The sequence below is a fragment of the Vanellus vanellus genome (genome assembly GCF_965231255.1).
Source record: "Vanellus vanellus genome assembly, chromosome: 3".
NCBI classification, from domain to species: domain Eukaryota; kingdom Metazoa; phylum Chordata; class Aves; order Charadriiformes; family Charadriidae; genus Vanellus; species Vanellus vanellus.
Window position 1 is genome coordinate 92,061,154 of NC_138907.1, and position 18,137 is coordinate 92,079,290.

General features: G+C 40.8%; 1 protein-coding gene across 1 annotated transcript in view; it reads left to right on the forward strand.

The window, feature by feature from the left end:
* The first annotated feature begins 857 nt into the window (after window positions 1–857).
* ELOVL4 (ELOVL fatty acid elongase 4) overlaps window positions 858–18,137 on the forward strand; it is a 31,011-nt gene continuing 13,731 nt past the window's right edge. The window contains exon 1 of the mRNA XM_082481643.1: window positions 858–1,135. Within this exon, the coding sequence (XP_082337769.1) occupies window positions 1,036–1,135 (100 nt within the window). The 5' untranslated portion in view covers window positions 858–1,035. The remainder of the gene's footprint in view (window positions 1,136–18,137) is intronic.

Here is an 18,137-nt window from a genome sequence, read left to right on the forward strand (position 1 = left end):
TGCTGGCCTTTGCCACGGCGGCTCCTTCTCCTGCAGCTCCCAGCAACAGTCCAGGCGGGCAAACCTCTCAGTGCCATGACACGACCGTAAAGGCTTTGGTCCAGGAGATGGAGGGGAGGGCGCGAAAGGCTCCTGGAGGAGGCTGGGCGAGTTGCTGGTCAGGGAAATGCCAAGCCCTGCTGGTGAGGCAGGAATATAGGGAGATCCCGTTGCAATTGCTGGTTTTATCAGTGCTGGGAGGGGAAGGGATTTTAGCGGCGGCTTGTCGGGGCAGCCGAAACCTCAGTACCAAGAGCCTGAGGTAAAGCGAGTGCTGCTTCTGCAGGTGCCTCGGCCTGCCTGCCAAGGGGGGTGAGACGGGAAGGAGAGAAGAAGAAAAATCCAAACTACTAAACAGAGAAAAGGAAGAGAGGAAATAAAAGTTGACTGAAATATTTATTCCCCCCGTTGGGCAAAACCATTTGAAAATGAAAGGCAAATTATGATAATAAGCACCTCTTTTCCACCCCGGGAGCCCACGGAGGGAGGATGGGGGGGAGGTCCCCCAAGGGAGCGCCGGGGGCCGCCCAAGCCGCCCTGCACCTGCTCCCGCCCCCGCCGCGCTCCCCTCAGCCGGCGGCCGCTCGGGCTCCCGCAGTGCGCCTGCGCGGCCGGGCCGAGCCGGGCCACCGCACACCCCGCGGGCAACGGCCGGCGGGCAGCGGGCCGGCGGTCACGTGACGTGAGCGCATCGCACCGCACCGCACCGCACCGGGCGCTGCGGACAGGGCTGCGGGAGCCGCCGCCGCGCTGCCCCCCCTCCCCTTCCCTTCCTCCCGGCCCGCCTCCGCCTCCTCGCCCTCCTCCCTGCCCGCGGGGCACGGGAGCCGGTGACGGGAGCGAGGCGGAGTCTGGAGGGAAGATACCGAGAGATAGAGATTTAAATCACATCCCCGGCTGTAGAAGGGCAGCAGCAGCAGCAGCCCCGGCGCAGAGGCACGGACGCACGCGCCGAGACAGGTCTGCCCGGCTCCGCCGCTGCTGCTGCTGCTCACCATGGGTGCCGCCGCCGCCGAGCCCCCCCGCGCCATGGGCCTGGTGTCCAGCGTGGTGAACGACACCCTCGAGTTCTACCGCTGGACCTGGAGCATCCGAGGTAACGCGCCAGGGCGGCCCCGCCGGTAACCGCCATCGCCGTGACCGGCGCCCACCCCTCACCCCCCACCCCCGCCCGCTGTCACTGAGGCGCAGCGTTTCAAAATGGCTCCGTCTCCCGGGAGACGCGGCGCGCGCCGAGGGGGCTGAGGGGAGGCGGGCGGGCCTGGGCCGGGGTCCCCGGGCCTGCCACCGCGGCGGGGATGGGGATGGGGAGGGGGGGCAGGCCCTTCTGCGCCCCCTTCTTCTCCTCCTCGTCCTCTTGGGTATGCTTGGGTGCTCTTGTTTGTTTATCTGTCTTAATCCCGTGTAACGGCGCGGGGTGCGCGGGGCATCTCTTGGTGGCAGGGTGAGGGTGTTCCCCGGGCGCCTGCGGGCTGGACGTGGGGAAATCCGCTTGCCGGAGCCGCCGTTCCTCTTGGTTCCCTCTCCACCTTAGCGTGCCTTGGGGTGGTCGTACGGGAATCTGACGTCGGAGGTAAGCGAGGCCCTCCGGTGATGCGTGCCACGGCACTCAGGCGGCTTCTGCGGCAGGGGGGAGCCCTGTGGCAGCATCGCGTGGAGTTCAGCGAACTAAACGAGGAAATGATTGTCACCATCAATGCAGAAGCTTTTCATTTTGTATTAAGTGCCTTTGGGTCGGTTCTGCAGTTTTCCGTGTGCTCCATTTTTGTATTGGCACCCCATGATGGCAACGTGGAAGATGCTGCAGGAAGAGAAAATGCCTCGGAATATGGACAAATGTGAAAAGCAGCTTTCAGTGCTGTGACAGCAAATGAGGTGGTAACTTGCTACAGTGACCAGTAGCTCTGGAAGTATTGGTCAGCGTGAATGGCTCGCTCTCGGTGGTCAAATGACACGAGCAGGGTAGAGTTGCAGCTTTCATAGTTGCTATTGTGAGTAGACTGGGGCAGTTGACAGAAGGATCACTTCTCTGGATGTTTTCTTCATTTTTCAGTTGTCCACACAGTGCTGAGGTCTAGGCTATTTTGATTTAAACCTAGAAATACATGGATCAAAACTCTGGAGTGAATGCGAATATGGATGTATTTTGTGGCAGTATGATAAGTGAGAATGTGGGGCCTTCATTACAGATGGAAAGCTCACTACTGCATTCAGCAATCTTTTCTTTTCCGCCCCCCTCTTTTCTGCCATCTGTCAGATAATAAATTAATCTTACGTTATAGATGGAGGGAGCTCACTTTTTTCCCACAAATTGCCTTCCTAGCCTATCTTCTGGGTTTTGTCATATTTTAAAAATTAAGCCTGCATGCATATTTTTTTTTCTTCTGTATTTAAAACCTTCCAGAATATGAGATCAAATAAAAATGCTTGCAGCAGCACAGCATTGTAATCTGCCAGTGTTTGCTTTCTTTCTCTGCCTCTTGCAACATACAGTTGTTCATAGACTGCCAGGTAATGCATGAAAGAGATGCTGTTCTAGCTAATTAATCGCATTTTCAGATGGATATAAAAATAGATGTGGGTACAAAGTTGATATCCTTATAGATTACTTGATTTGTTTGGAAAAAGACTTAAAGTTCTGATACGTTTTCTGAACTTCAGACATGTTATTTAAGTCTGTAAACGGACCATGTTTGTTGTAAGCGAAAATGATCGGAGGCAAAAAAAACAGAGGAATGAAAAGGCAAGTTTATGTAAGGAATGTAAAGATAAGTAACTTACATTAATACTACATACAGAGCAAACTTTTATTTCTTCCTCATGCTTCTTTGGAGAATCCTAAGCAGTAGTAGGATGACATTGTGATGGCATCTAAAATATGCTTCAGTCTTTTAATAATTTACTAACGCAAAATTTTAAATTGTTGCTCTCAGTTCAGTAGTGTTGCTGTTATAACGGGATTCCACTGTTATTAAATACATCAGTTGCATTTTGCGTAAAAGGTGGAGAATTTCTTGTTCAGGTTCTGGATTTCCGTGAGTCCCTGCAAGGATAGTTTTGGATCGAACCTAAGTCACATCAAAAACATGTTACTGTTCTTGTTTATACTCAGTGGTATGTAAAACGAGGTTTTCCTGTAGTTTTTACAGTAAAGTATGGATATGCAAAATGTAGTATCACACAATGTAGTTACAAGGTAGCTCTGGATAAGAAAGTGGCATTTATGAGGCATTGCTATATAATGAAATCGTAACTTAATGCCCTAAGTTCTGCTTAAATACCTGCTCTGTTTGCTGTTTTTCTGCATGTGTCTTCGTTCAGGAAAAAAATAATTGTCACCATTTGCCATCTCTAAGGGAATATATGTTAAAATCATGAATTTAGCACTCTTACAAGAATTCATGCCATTCACCTTTGTGTAAAGAACTATAGCAGTGAAGTTGCTCAACAGAAAACACAAATTATGGCATGCAAGAGCATTGCCTAACATTCAATATCATTAAATAAAAAACTATACCACGCAGCAAAGTTGCTCAACAAATGATGCCATGCAATAGCATTACACAATAAATCATACTGAAACACTACTACACAGCAAAATTACACAATAAAATGTGAAGAAATTTTATTCCCACTACTACTCCTACACAAAGATGTCTCATTCATATAAAACCAAATTTACTTATTCTCTCTAATTCTTGCTTCCATTTTTTTATTGGACATCCAAGTCTGTCTTTAGCAATGTTCTCAGGATTCATCGGGATACACCTGCCAGCAGGTGTTTTCTAATGCTACCCTGGACTCGTGTGATGGTACTTGGGTAGAACTGTGCCAGGACGTCCCACTGAGTCTTGTGCTGCTTTATTTTTGTCCTGTAAAGGTTTGGTCATTTTCCTCCCCTGCTTTGTGCTATTTAAAAAGCAACTGACCTTTTCTGAGGAAAAAACAGGAACCCCAAAAGACCGAGTATATGATGACCCTAACTGGATATTTTTTTCAATTATGTCACAATTTTTTTAGCATTACATTTTTTTTCTAAAGCTGTTCTATTTGTGCGGGTTTTGTTTGTTTGGTTTGTTTGTAAACCTTGCTTTTGGGAATAATAACAGTATTTGTGACTTTTTCCCCATGTATATTATCAAATACATTTTCAGCCTTGGCTTAATATGTTTTTGCATGTTAATTTGTTGGAAATCTATTCTTGTTCCTCTCCTGCCTTGACTATCTTTTTAGACGTCTTTCATGAAAGCCCAAAATCCATTGTAATCATATATTCACCTGAAAAGGCTGAAGGAGATAATTTAGAAAGCCATAAACTTCAAGGAGAGGTAGAAGGGACAAAAACTTGGTCATCAGGAAAAAAAAAAAAGGTGGTCGGGAAAACAGTTCCTATCAGGAAAGATGATCTAGGAATGCCATGCCATTATTTCTATAAGGGCATGGGACCAGTAACATGTAATAGGTAGGGCAGGGCTTCCTTCTTTCTCTCTGCTCAGGTAGCTGGTTGGGGTTAGATGTGCCAGGAAGGATTAAGGGTATGATTAGATGACTGAGCAAGTGACTTAAAGGGAGGTTCCAGGCTGAGTCCAGGAGAACTATTAAGATGAATAACTCAGGATACAATCCAGGAAAGAAGAATGTGGAAATCTCAAAACATGGGTGAAATTGGCAGTTGTGGAGGGGAGTAGGAGACTGTGGCTGGAAAATCAGATTTGTTAAACTCTGTATCAAAAAGATTTATTTTAGAGGAACTAGTTAATTTGAATGTATTGAGCTAAAGAACAGAAGGATTTACTGACTTTGGGTAAGAATGATTGTTCTTGGAGCTCAAAGTTAAAAGGAGGCAGGGCCATCCCAGGTCATGTGGGATTGCTTTGGAACAGCAACTATTTACAGCTGTTGCAGTTAATAAGATTACAGACTTTTTCCACCACGAGGAAAGGAGAGAGGAGAAAGATGCAAACTTTCACTTTAGTGGTAGGATAGTCTTCTAAGTAGCACCCTGTTCAGGAGCACTATCAATCGTAGCTTTTATCAGTTGGGTCAGAAATGTAAGGCAATGAGGATGGGAAACACAGGAAACTCACAGCTGCATGCCTTAAAAGTGATCAGACCAAGCAGGTTCCATGGGAACTCAAATTGCCATAAAAACTTTTGCCAGGAAGATCTTGGGACTAAGTTAAGAATGCAGGAAATCCAGGTTCAGTTTCTTTTTCAGTCCATGGAACAGAACTGGAAGAAAATGCCTTTCTTCCTCTTCTTCTCTCGTTCTTTTCCTCATGTAGAAACCAAGTATGGCTAAAGGATCCTGAATGTTTATGCTTGAGGAAAGTTCATTGAGGTGGTCAGCAGAGCAGTGGGATTGTCCAAGTGCGAGTAGTACCTTGTTGTATTTAAGGATTTGTGCCAAAGCTGGAGGCAAGAAGAATCTCAATGAACGTTCTTCACAGGGTGACAATGGAGTGAGAGAATGAAGAGCAAGACCAAGTTCATGAATCCTGTCTTGCAGAAACAAAGAATGTGTTCTTAAGCTTTTGGAGGGCTGGCTGAGCATCAGACTTGGTGATTTGGCATGATACTTGTCTTGCAGATACAATTTGCTTTTCAAGGGGACAGTTTTTTCAATTTGTGGCTGTATAAAACACAAGGATTAGACAGGAAGAAATACCAGAAACTGGAGAAGCTAGTGTAATTTGGCTTGGCTGTCTTGTGGCAGAAACACAAAGAAAAATCTGTGGCAGAAGCAGCGCTTGGAGAAGTTGATTACAGAAGTAAAGAATTTTAAAAGCTAGATTATGTGAGTCTACTGTCAATCAAACTGAGCAATAGGAGCATTCCAGTTTACTTGATTCATTTCATTAAGCATTACATTTAACTGCCTGTCAGTGGAGGGAGAGACTTCATTAGTGAAGAAAAAACAGCTGTCGGTATTGAAGACAATTTTCTGGGTGTTTGAGGGAAATTCCATCCGTGTTTCATCACCAGGAGATTTTATCAGATTGTGGAACTCAAAAGACAGATAATCAGAATAAAACAGATACCAAGCGCCTTTGGAAATAGAAGCATCACTCAGAAAAGCACGTTACTGAAATGGAAATGTCTGCTTAGAGATTTTGAATCGCCAAGCTTCAAGAACTTGAGCCTGAGGGAGTAGCCTGAAGCAAAGCTGACACCATGGACAAGGAGCTGAGTTGTGAGTGGAAGACTTCTCTTATGCTAAAATGAAGGAGGAGGACTTGTAGGTGATCACCTGCAACTGTCAACTCCGGCAAAGGGATGAAACAGAAAAAAGCCTTCAAAGAGCACCAGCAAGAATGTGCTATGAACTTCTGTTTGAACACTCATTGGCACATTGCAGAAGCAAAAGGAAACGTTTGGACAAAATGGCAAGAACATAACTGGACTTTGGAAAGTTCCTTTCAAAGCTGTGTAGATATAATGCCTTGAAATCTATGGAGGAAATAAGATGTTATGAATACTCTTAAAGCAGATTCCATGGAAAAAGGTTGTGAAACTGCTTTTTACAGAATTTAACCAAGCTTATTGCATGACCTTGGGACCCAGTGCAGAAGTCCAAATGACTGGATGTTTGCAGTTGTAGCACACTGTAAATTGTTGTTGTGGAGTGCTTGGCAGATCATGTTTCTCAGCTAAGGCTGCATGCCATTAGTGAAGTGCAAATCGACATGTGGTCCTGGAGCCACATACTGCAACGAGAGGTGAAGAATTCTTGAGTAGTTGAAATATCTGTGGCATGGAGCAGATGCATTCATCCTGGGGACTGCACTAGTTACAACAATTGATTGAGCATAGTGGTTGAACTGTTGTTTGTAGGTATCTGTCTCTAGTTGGAGAAAGTTGACTAGAAGTTGATCGTGGTAGTCGTTCTGTATTTATGCTATGCTTGGGGTGAAGAGGCATATAGTGGGGCTATGGTTATAGCTGTGGAAGACCAGAAGAGGTTGTATTCAAGGCAGCTATGCTATACTGTCTTGTGCAACCAGGAAAGATTTTCAAAGGCTGCATAAGGACAATTAGTAGAGGAAGGTGTAGGAAACATAGGTTGTAGTTCCTTTTAAGGTCTTGTAGATCAGGAGCCATGAGGAGTAGGTGAGGCAAGACTCCATTTTTTCTTCCATTTGCCAGTCCAGACAGGTTTTTGGAGTTACGTGATTCACATGGAAAGGATTAAGGGAGCACTTAGATGAAAGACTTCAAGCGGACATGGAGAGAACTTTGGGAGGAAGAATTTGCTAGGATGCAAGACTGGGGGTGGGGGTGAAGCTGTGGTGTGTACTGAAGAGTTTTTTGAGGTAAGGCAAATGGGGCTAAATATGAATGGCCTGAAAAACTGGAGCTAAATGAGAGTTCATTTAGCTAAAAAGAATTGGCCATAAAAAGACCGAGAGCTTCGACTTCTAAAGAGAGTTGATATGAGTGGAGTGTGCCTGGAGCACAGAAGTTGGGACAGTGTGTTTTTAAGGGCAAATCTGACCCACAAAGTAGGACTGCTCTGACAAGTAAACTGTTATATGACAGGGCTTTGCTTTTGAAAATGAAGTGGAAGCTACCATTGGATTTCATAAGGAACTCTTGTGTGGGGGACTTTCTGACTGACATCTCCTTTAGGAAGATGTAGATGGAGGGATACATAGTTTCTGTATCTTGTTTAGGTGGCAAGTGAGTACAACCATCCTCAATTTTGTCAAGAATTAAGTGCTTCTGAGCATGTGGACTTCAAGGTCATACGGCATATAGGGCATAGGGCCTGCTGAGACTCAGGTGTCAGCTCTGGGTATTTTCAGGCCAGCACCCTAGATTGTAGGTTGTAAAGCAATAAGTAGCTCCAAGGCAAGCCTAGAGATGAATTGAGTGCAACATGCTTTGTATTAACTCCCATTGTGTGTGCTTGGATCTCAAGATAAACATGAGCTAGTTTACCTTTCTCTCATGGAAGGTGAGGGGGAATAAGCTACCTCAATTTGGCTTGTATTTGATGCAAGATAATGGCATGCCTGTGGGCATTAACTGCTCTTGGTTGTGTCAGGTTAACTCGCTTATGTGCCTGCAACTCAACTCCTTTCTTTATGTACTTGAATAATTTCAGTGTTTTGATCCTTAACTCCTGCCCTGGAGTGTTCTCTCCCTCTGTGGCATTGTGTCTGCTTGTACCATGAGATTCTTTCCTAGTTTCACTCTGTCCATCCACCTCCCACATATATGCCTCTGTTTCAGCATAATCGTAGACTCTTGGCTATTTGGTTTGTTTCCATCATATTTTCCTATTCCTCTTCTCTCTTACTTCAGTCTCTCAGAAGTGTCTTCTTCCTGCTCTTGTATATGATATGCATCAGTTTGCATGCTTGACCACAGTGCTTTTCTATCGTTTTTCTTTTTTCTCTGCTTATAGATATAATTTCTTGTTTCCCTCTCCCAGTTATAGTAAGTATAAGAGATTGTTTTATTGCTTTCTAAATGCTCACAGAATGTTGCTGGAAGAAGGGAATTTATAATCCATGTCTTTCACTGTTTCTGTTGAGCCAGTAAATCTTATCTCCCTAGACAAGATTTTATGTCCTATTTCTAGAGCATCATTTAACACCTTGTTTTCAAATGGTTTAAGATACTCTAAAGGGAAAAAAAATAGGAAAGACAGGTGCTGAATTGAATAGCTGGGCTGTAAATAGGTGACTTCATAACCATGTTTTCTGGGTTTGCATTTAATATTTAGTGGTTTACCAGGACAGATATGACCAGTAAAAATATTTACACATAGAGTACCCCAAAGTACTTTCACATTTAGGTCAGATTTTCTTCTACTCCGTCTAATCTCAGTTTCAGTGATCCATGAATTTTTGAACAAGAGTGAGAAAGTATTGCAGAAACTGTTAGAGAAGCTTAGATTTGGGGGCCATATGTTACCATGAAAGGTAACATAACTGTAGAAGTAAAGGGATTTAGTTGTAGCAGTCATTTAGGTATGGCATTATCTAGCTGCCAGGCTATATATATCAAGCTGATGATTTTGCTACTGTATACTTAGTGAGTGAAAGATTCAGACACTGATCATGCTTCTGCTCATCTTTGGGTACAAGAACATTTTCTTACTAAGTTCACATTTTGAAAATCAGCATTTCAAAATTAGTCTCTTTTTTTGGTTTCAGGGTAGGGTTTTTTTCCCCCCTCCTTCCACTAGATTTGTCATTTTTGCTGATTTCAAGGGCATGTAGAGGAAATAAGTTCTAAATGTTTTGTAGCGTTATTTTTCTTTGGAAGCTTTGACTGATGTACTTGTGTTAAGCTAACAGAAGACCTAATGTACCTCACAACTTTAATTTTACTTCTGCCCCTGAACTTTGAAGATAAGAGCTAATATATTTCAATAACTCCTTGTTCAGTTTTTACTCAAAACAGAATTCCCACCTCATTCATCCCTCCGTAAACCAAATTGATTACCGTCATCCTCGTGCTGATGCAAACAGAAAAAACAGGTAGTTTATCAAAGAGATTTCTGTGCAGCTCCTTGCAAATGTTGTCCTGTAGCTTTCTGGTATTATTTTTAGGTAGATTTCACTTGCCATTGGTTTTCATGCATGTTTAATCACTGCATCTATGAGTCTCTAAATGTTCATCTGCAACACAAAATTACTCTGTGTTATGAGAGCAACATTAGTTGTTTACGTTTGCTGTGTAGTTAAGCATCAGTATTCTTCTGCTGTGTTAGCACGTTAGCAGACATACATCAGTGCTGAATTTACTATCCCATGTATGCTGAGTATGTAACACATGTCTCTCTACAGTGGATAAGGCCTTATGGAGTTATTATTAAACTGTTATTAATAATCCTTCACATTTTTCAAGGATGTTAGCTTCTAACTGAGAGAATCCGATAAAACTGTCTATGGAGAAGATTTATTCTGTGATCATCCCCTTCAGTGTTATAAAACACTGAATCATGCTAGATGGGCCAATAGTCTGATCTGTTATTGCAACATCAAAAGCGCATGAATCCTGTGTTTGTATTACTGTTTACTGATACCCCTACAACTATTTTCATAATACCAAAACCCACCACTTTTGTGTGAAGTAATGACGTGCAGTCTGAGCTTTCAGAAATACAGTTTTGGCTCGGCCCAGAGAAGTCTGAATAAAAGTTTCAATAAAGAAAACACTGTAGAAGGAAAATTTGTTGAAGTATGTTTTGTGCAGCACTTTTATTTCTTTAGAAATACAGAGATATGGGCTGGATCATAGGGTTCTGCAACTAGTTCATAAATTCGCATCCAGTGGGTTGGTTCGGGTTTTTTTTGTTGGTGTTTTTTTCATCTGTTTACTCCATAACTTGTAACATTTATTAAAAGGCATGCAGGTATCTCTGCACTGGGAATACATCTTGCTTTTGTGATGTTCAGGAAAGTAAGCTTTGACAAACAGAAGAATGCTACGTGCCTCAAGGGCTTACTATCTTGCAAATCTTGTGTAAGCTTCAATGAGGATTATATTTTTATTATTCCTTGAAGCAGTGTTTACACTGTCCTCATGAATAATCATAGTCAATGGAGGAGGTAAATCAAAAAGAATTTGAACAAGGCAGTCTCTTAGACTTGAAAATCCTAAGATTTGATGTTGAATTGATATGGCTCCTGATCTTCATAATAATTCCGTTACACTTGTTTCAAGACAAGGATAGTATCCTGTAATTGCTGTGTACAGACACAAAGAAAATGTGGTATTAGTGATTGAATGATGGGAGTTCCAAGAAGACTTGAATGCTAGTTAGAATAATGGGAATACTAGTTAAAATACATCTGACCTTTTAACAACAAATTGGGATTAAGCATTCCTGTTACTTTAATGGAAGTTTATGAAACACATACATATTACACAGGTGTTCGTTAGCTGCAGGAGATGTTCTTCTTAGTTGTGTGGTATTTTGATTTTATGTTGCTGTATATAGCTTTAAAGAAGACTAAACAGTCAATTATAAAGCCCTGACATTTAAAACGAAGCCACAGATGATTATAGGCAGTACCTGTTAGTCTTGTCTGTAGTCCTTTTAGTTTTGGGGCAGGCATCTCTCATTTCTGAGTGCAACAGGATTTGTACAGCTTTGTCTGTAAACTTAACATCTGTGAGGTTTGTTGGTTTGTTTTTCAGAGTATATGCTTTCATTATTCATTGTCCTTGAGACTGAATATTTTTATTCTTGCATCTTAACTTGATGTTTCACGGCTTGTTAAGACAGCAGAGCTTTGCCACAAAATTTTGGTGTCTCTTGTTCTCTGTCCAAACAAATTAGTTTGTTCTTAGCTAGATGAAGCTTAAGGATAGACCATAATACTTAATTTCGATATTTCTGTTCATTCTTGAAGATCAAAGTAAGCATATTTTCTCTGTGCTGTTCTGTATTTAAAAAAAAAAAAAAATCACCTAGGCCAGTTGTACTTTTTTTGTGCCAGGTTTTGGGAACCTTTGTCCATATAGTGTCATGCGCATGTCATCCTTAGTTTTACCAGTAACATACTCACCCCCCCTTTTTTTTTTTTTTCCTCTCAATCATAACCACCATTGATGCTATGATATTATCGTGATAATTCTTCTGTGAGGGAAAGTGGCAGGGACTTGATTGGTATAGTTAATTTTCTCTGTCAAGCAGGTGCAAGGCAGATTTAAATATTTGTAGAGTATCCAGAGAAGAGCTATGAAAATGATTAAGGGATTGGAAAATATGGCTTCAGGTGAATTAAATAAGGTGTTTCTTTAAATGAAATTTAAAAAAAAAAAAAAAAGGCAGCTAGTAAGTGACCTGGTAGTTGCTTATATCTACCCAAATGAGGAGGAAAAAAAATTGATAAAAGATGGGTCTTCAGTCTAGCAGAGAAAGGTATCACAAATTGGGTTTAATCCTAATTCCTTTGGATGTGAGGAGCAAATTTATGTAGTGGGCCTAGTTAACATTTTATGGCAAGCTGTTATGTGTTCTGCTGGGTTCTCTGACTCTGAAACAACCTATCCTATGGTAAAATGGGAAATTCTTCTAAGGAAGTTCTTTTAGCTAAAACGTGCATTAAAGGAAGTTTCATGGTCTTTTTTTTTGTAGATTATACTAGATTGCAATGTTCCTGAGTTAGGTAAAGGTATCTTTCACCATGTCAGACTCAGAAGTACCTGTAGTGCCAGAAGACTGCAGACGTTACCAAGTATGATAGGTGAGATAAAGGTGAGAAAGAAGCATAAACTGGATATCCCTTGTGTCCCGATCCTTTTTCTTTCCTGCAGCAATCTGTCAGCACAATCCCTTCTAGGAGGACATAGACTTTTTTTCTTATTGAAACAGGAATGAGGCAATAGGCACATTATTTTAGTTCGTGCACTAGCTTCAATCCTCTGTCATAGGATTTCTCATAAAGAAACTTGATAAACTGAGAAAATTCAGGATTAGAACGCAATATGTGCAATGACTAATCGATATCACAGCAGACAAGTTAATTCAAGCACTGGAAACCTTTGAAAGAATCATTCATTTTGGGCCATATAAACTTCTCTAGTAAAATTGTAATAAATAAGTGAATAGAAAATATTAACTTCTGTAGGTATTCAGTCCAAAGATACATGGCCTCTCAGTTTTGGCTCTGCAATGATGCTTCTCTAACAGTCTTCAGTCTCAAGTTGTGCAGCCTTAGTTACTCGTGTACTGTTTTAAAGGCTGAGTTTGTAGCTTCAGCTGTTGTTCCATTCGTAGGTTCTGAGGTTTTAGTTAGTCAAAGACTTGAGTTTTTTTTTCTTGGAATCTCTACAAACTGGTAACAGTAAATGTACTTTCAAGTGATTCTGATTCATTATTCCCTTTAGTTTAAAAGGCTAGGGTCTGATCATGTAGATGCTTATTCGAGTTTACTTTCAACTGAGCCAGTCTGCAGTGGTTGTATAGCCACAGTGGACCTTCTATTCACTTGTAAATATTTACAGGACTGAGCCGGTATTTCTCATACAAATGCAGAAAGACAAGTATGTTGTATAGAATGGTAATCCATAACCAGAAAGAAAAGGAAGAGAGGGGGAGCACTAAAATACTGCAAAGGAATTTGCTGTGAAAGCTTTGTAAATGTTTTAAGGTGCACAAAGTTATGTTTCTCACATGTTTACAAAATGAAAACACATACCATATAAGAAATATCCTTCAATTATAGTGCATCAGAGCTAATAAGATGCGTGGAATTCGTAGATAATTAAAACAGCATCGTTCATAGAACAATACTCCAGATAATACTGGTTTGCCTTCCTTATATTGTGGAATTAAAATTTAACTCATTTAAGGAAATCTTTCTTAAACTTGAGATTGGGCCTTGAGAGGACTTCTTGTGAAAATAAATGTGATATGCAGAGAGCTGTCACTGTTAAGAACCTCTTTTGAACAGTCACCATCATTTCTGCAGTGTCTTTAGAAATGTAATTGGACAGATGGATGTGCTGGATTGGCACTGTAAGTGTCTTTGCGCTGAGAATAGTATCAATAGCTATTAATAACTTTGAAAGACTCTCCAGATAAATTAGTGAGTAGTGACCTTATAGCTAAGGAATACATATGTTGTTAAAGTAAAAATAAAGACTTACTAGGTATTGATTTTGAATCTAATATGAATGCAGGGAATTTCAAAAATCATGTACTTTAGTTAGGTAATATTTTCTGTAATATTAAAAGCAGAGATAGTCACTGTTGTACTGTTTCAGCATTTCTCCTGGTGAATGTAGGAGCATCTTTGCTATGTATTTTTTTTGCTTCTTTTAAATTTTGTACTTCTTGAGGAAAGAAAAAAAAATTGATCATAGGATCAGTAATATGCAGTAAATTTAACCATCTAAAATCTTTTCTATCAGAAAGGAAATGCTGCACCACATTTAACAGAAGTATTTGCATACTCAAACACTTAACAGTATGTTTCACAGAAGATTGTGATTTTTAACTCTAGATCACCATCAGTGCAGCCTTACTTACTGAAGTTCATCTTCATTTGTCTTCCGTATTTCGATATAGGTTAATTATGTCCTCTTTGGACGTTACTGGGTAGGATATTCAGTACTTTTCACTGGTCTTGCTCTTGATCTTGCTTTGGAGGAAGAAATCAGAGAGTTTTAAGTGTGTATTTCCTGTTAATTGCCCAACATAAAGAATTAAATCCTGCAAGGGTAGGTGCCCTAGGGCAATTTCAATTATTTTATATATATATAAAATATATATGTTCTTCTATTTCTTGTCTTATCTTTGCAATGTGAAACTTTAAAATGTTTATACGCAAAATGACAGGAAAACCTTGTGTCTATCAATATTTCATATTCTTTCCTTACATAACAGTAATTTTCTATCAGGAGTACGTTGGCAGATGCCTTATTTTACTCTGGATTCACCTTTACGATTGAGTGCAACTTTAAATGTTTGTTCTGAAACTTCTCCCACCTTACAAAAAAAGCATTGTACTATATGCTGGGCCTTCACAACAGACATTTTATTTGTGATGGAATTAGAATCTGGGTCTTAGGATTTGAAAGACAAATGCATTAATCCCCTGAAAGATTCAGTCAGTCTCTGTCAATTCTAATCAGGTAAAGGCATTGGTCATTTTGCTTCAAAGCAGTTGGAGGGATTTTTTAATTCAGGGAGCTAGTCTTTTTCTTTCAAGTTTATTTCATCTTTCAGGTAATAATGTACCTATTGTGTGTGAAGTACCGCGGGATTTAATACACTCATATATCCCTTTAAGCTATCTCAGTTCTCTGTAATTTGCAGAAATCATTTGTGGTCATCAGCACCAGCTAGTAAGTAGGACACAAAATTATACTGGTTTTGCTGAAACGGGGTGGGGGGTGGGAGGGAGGAGAGTGTTGGAGCAGCTTGGGAGGTTTGTGACTGAAGCAGATGACTTAAGACAGTGAATTCATCTTGGTTTGAAAGAGGGTATCTGAAAAGAAGTTTGGAACAAGGGTGTACATGTAACTGTGTTTTCTGTGTAGAACACGGACAAGCAGGCTTGCCTGGTAAACTGAAATTAAATCGGTTTTGTAATACATTCTGTGCAACAAGAATGGTGCGTGGAGCTGATTTAAAACTGAACAAGTTACTTTGCATTATCCAGACAAGATTTTGTGATGAACAAGTTTCTAAATCTAGCAAGTTCTGGGATGAATAGTAGCATGTTTTCTGATGCCACAGTATTAGTAAAAAAAAAAAAAATAATCATATGCAGTGTCTCCTAAGTGCCCTTAAAATAAATGCAAGTTGGTGTTCTTAGTTAGCACAATAGGAAGTAGAATAAACTTTTTGACTGTTGATATGCTTCTGTTTTGGCCAGGATGTACTGCAGAACTGAATTGCTTACTGTATTACTGTATTATACAGGCATTTTGTGGCCAAAGGGTAATTAATTGTCCTAGGAGAGGTCAGGCTCCCAAAATCCAAATCAGATAGATTCACTGGGCAGTGTGTTAATGCAGTCTGTATCAGCAAGCTATGCTTTTCTTGCAAATACTTTAAGACTTTTTTTTTGAGATGTGGTGGCTCACTGTCCAAAATCCCTGTGCAGAGGGAAACAGGCTGAAAACATAATAAAGGTATGGGAGTATAATGGCAGCTGCCCAGGTGCTCTTATGTTGTTGTCAAAGTTAATTGAATGTATCTTTTGGTTTTCTCCAGTTAAGTTCTTCAATTTGTAGTATTTGTGGAAAGTAGGTGAAGGAATTTACGGTGCTGATGAAGCGTGGGGGAAAGCCTGCTTGGAGCTGGGTTTTCATAAAAGTTGTCCATTTGTCTTTCCTTTCACCCTCTAGTGAACCCTCATTCTTCCCTCTAGAAATCTTTGTCTCCTTCCACAAAAAGAAATATGGAATAAGTTATGGTTTCCTATTTTCAGTAGTGGGTGGTAACGTTCAGCTCCTGGGTAAAATTCAAATCCTCTTCCTTTTTCATGTTTTTCGTATTGCCACTTTAGCGTTCAGGATACCATGAAACTCTGGGTTAGAAAATGGAAGACAGAGTCTCCAATATGCCCTTGCCTCTTTGTATTGCTTAGTGTGAGAAGGCTGGGAAAGCAACTGGGTCTCTTGCCTCACCTGCTCTTAACTCTTTGCACACTACAGTGTCTGAAATGAGATGTGAATTTGATTAAAGCATGTCACGCCTAGGCTGTTCCCAGAGCTGTCTCTTAATTAAGAAGTGACACCTTTCTTCTTGTTTGGTGGAGACGAGTCTTTGCCCATTACTCCGTATCAGGTGGATGATGAGGTTCTTCATTTCTCTTGTCTTTTAAATGGTGTTCTCTTTTATTTTTAAATTCAGATTGGTAGAGCAATTGCTAAAAGCAAGCAGGAACTGAAGTGTAAGGGCGATAGCGGTGCGACACAGTGGTGTGATTTCAGCTTCAATAGGTAGCATTCTGTGAGGTCTAGAAAATGGGCCTGTTCCTTTACATCCCAAGACACTATACTGTACTATAAAGCAATCGTTCTCATGTTTTACAGAGAGTATATTATATTGTAATAGAAGTCTCTGTTCCAGGGACTTGCTGAAAAGTAAGAGGTAACTAACTAACTTCTCTCACTTTCTTCAGTTCTGTTTCACTGCCTGTGTTTCTACAGCCAATCTATCTGATTTTTTTTGCCACGCCTCCCTGTACTCCTTGCCCTGTCTTGCCCTTAGCTTCTGTTGGTGGCTGTGGTCACAAGGCTGACTCCTGTCATTCTGGCAGCGTCAGCCTTGCTGGAGATTGCTGTGCATTAGGATGACTTCTCTCTTCTGGGATTAACAGCTATAGTGGAAGCAGCTATGCTGGTTTCTCTCTCTTCTTTTCCACTTCTTTTTAGGCCTCCTAGCATCTTACTTGCAATGTGCAGATCAAGTACTGTTAAACCAACAAGAAGCAAGAAGAGTCAGTGCTATGCACACTGCCTTTCTGCAGATCACAATATGTGTTGTTTATTAGAAATAGAATTAGAACTAGAAATAGAATTAGAAATCTGCTCCTAAAATGAGGTTCTAATTTACAATCTTAAGGGCAACCAAGGAAATGAGAAAGATGTGGAGGAGCAGTAATGGCAGTGCTGTTCTGTACTTTCCTCATTGCATCAGAGTTCCTCATTTTGTAGATAAGAAGGGTTTTCTAATTTACCTGTTAGTATGCCTAGGATCAAGAATTAATTTATGTTATAGAGTTGGGTTTTTTCACTGTCTCATGAAGAAAAACAGTTCTCTGTTGAAACTTGTCCTTTAGGTAAGTCTGTGGGCAACTGCATTGCTATTTGTGAGTTTGCCCACAAATGACTGAAGGCAGGTGTTTTAGATGTCTGAGCTTCCCAAGGAGCCCTGTGGTGTGATTTCCAGCTGGCCTAAACATCTGGAAAATAATCCAGTTAGTATCGTAGAGCTGTGCAGTATCTGAAGTATTGAAAGTTATGGAATAGTTACCTTTTATTCTTGCTATAACTAGAGATTAGCCTTCCGGGGGTGGGGGTGCGTGGGGGGAGTAACATGGAGTAAGGAGGTGTCACTGTAGTCTCTCTCTTCCCTCCTCTGTAGTAGAGCCGTCTTCTAATCCTAGATGTCACTGGTTCATCAGGCTAAGAGTGCTTTTTTGATACAGATCCAGAACTTAATATAGTATATTCTGGGCCCTAGAGTATGTGTACTCTGGATCTTATGAGTGGCTGAAGGACACTGTAAATAAAACCTTTGTCTCCCATATGGCAGCACAGATTACTGTGCTAGAACCATCCCTTTAAACTCTTTTTTATTTAGTTGGTTTTCCAGTAACTTTGTTAGTATTCTGTCTGAAACATATGAGATTGACCTACATCAAATATCAAAGGTACTTGATTAGCATCATGCAACCTGTATAAAATTAATTGCAGGCTCTTTATTGCCCAATTTTTAACTGATAAAGGTTATTAATTTTATCAGTATTTTGCCAAATTTGTGTATCTTTCATTTGCAGTGGTGTTGAATGTTTGGTTATGTTGCCGCTGCGGTCCCTCTTCTTCATAAGCAAAATTGTTTTTTGGGGGGATTAGTGGGCTGGGTTTGGGCTCATGTGATTCTGTTTGCTTTATTG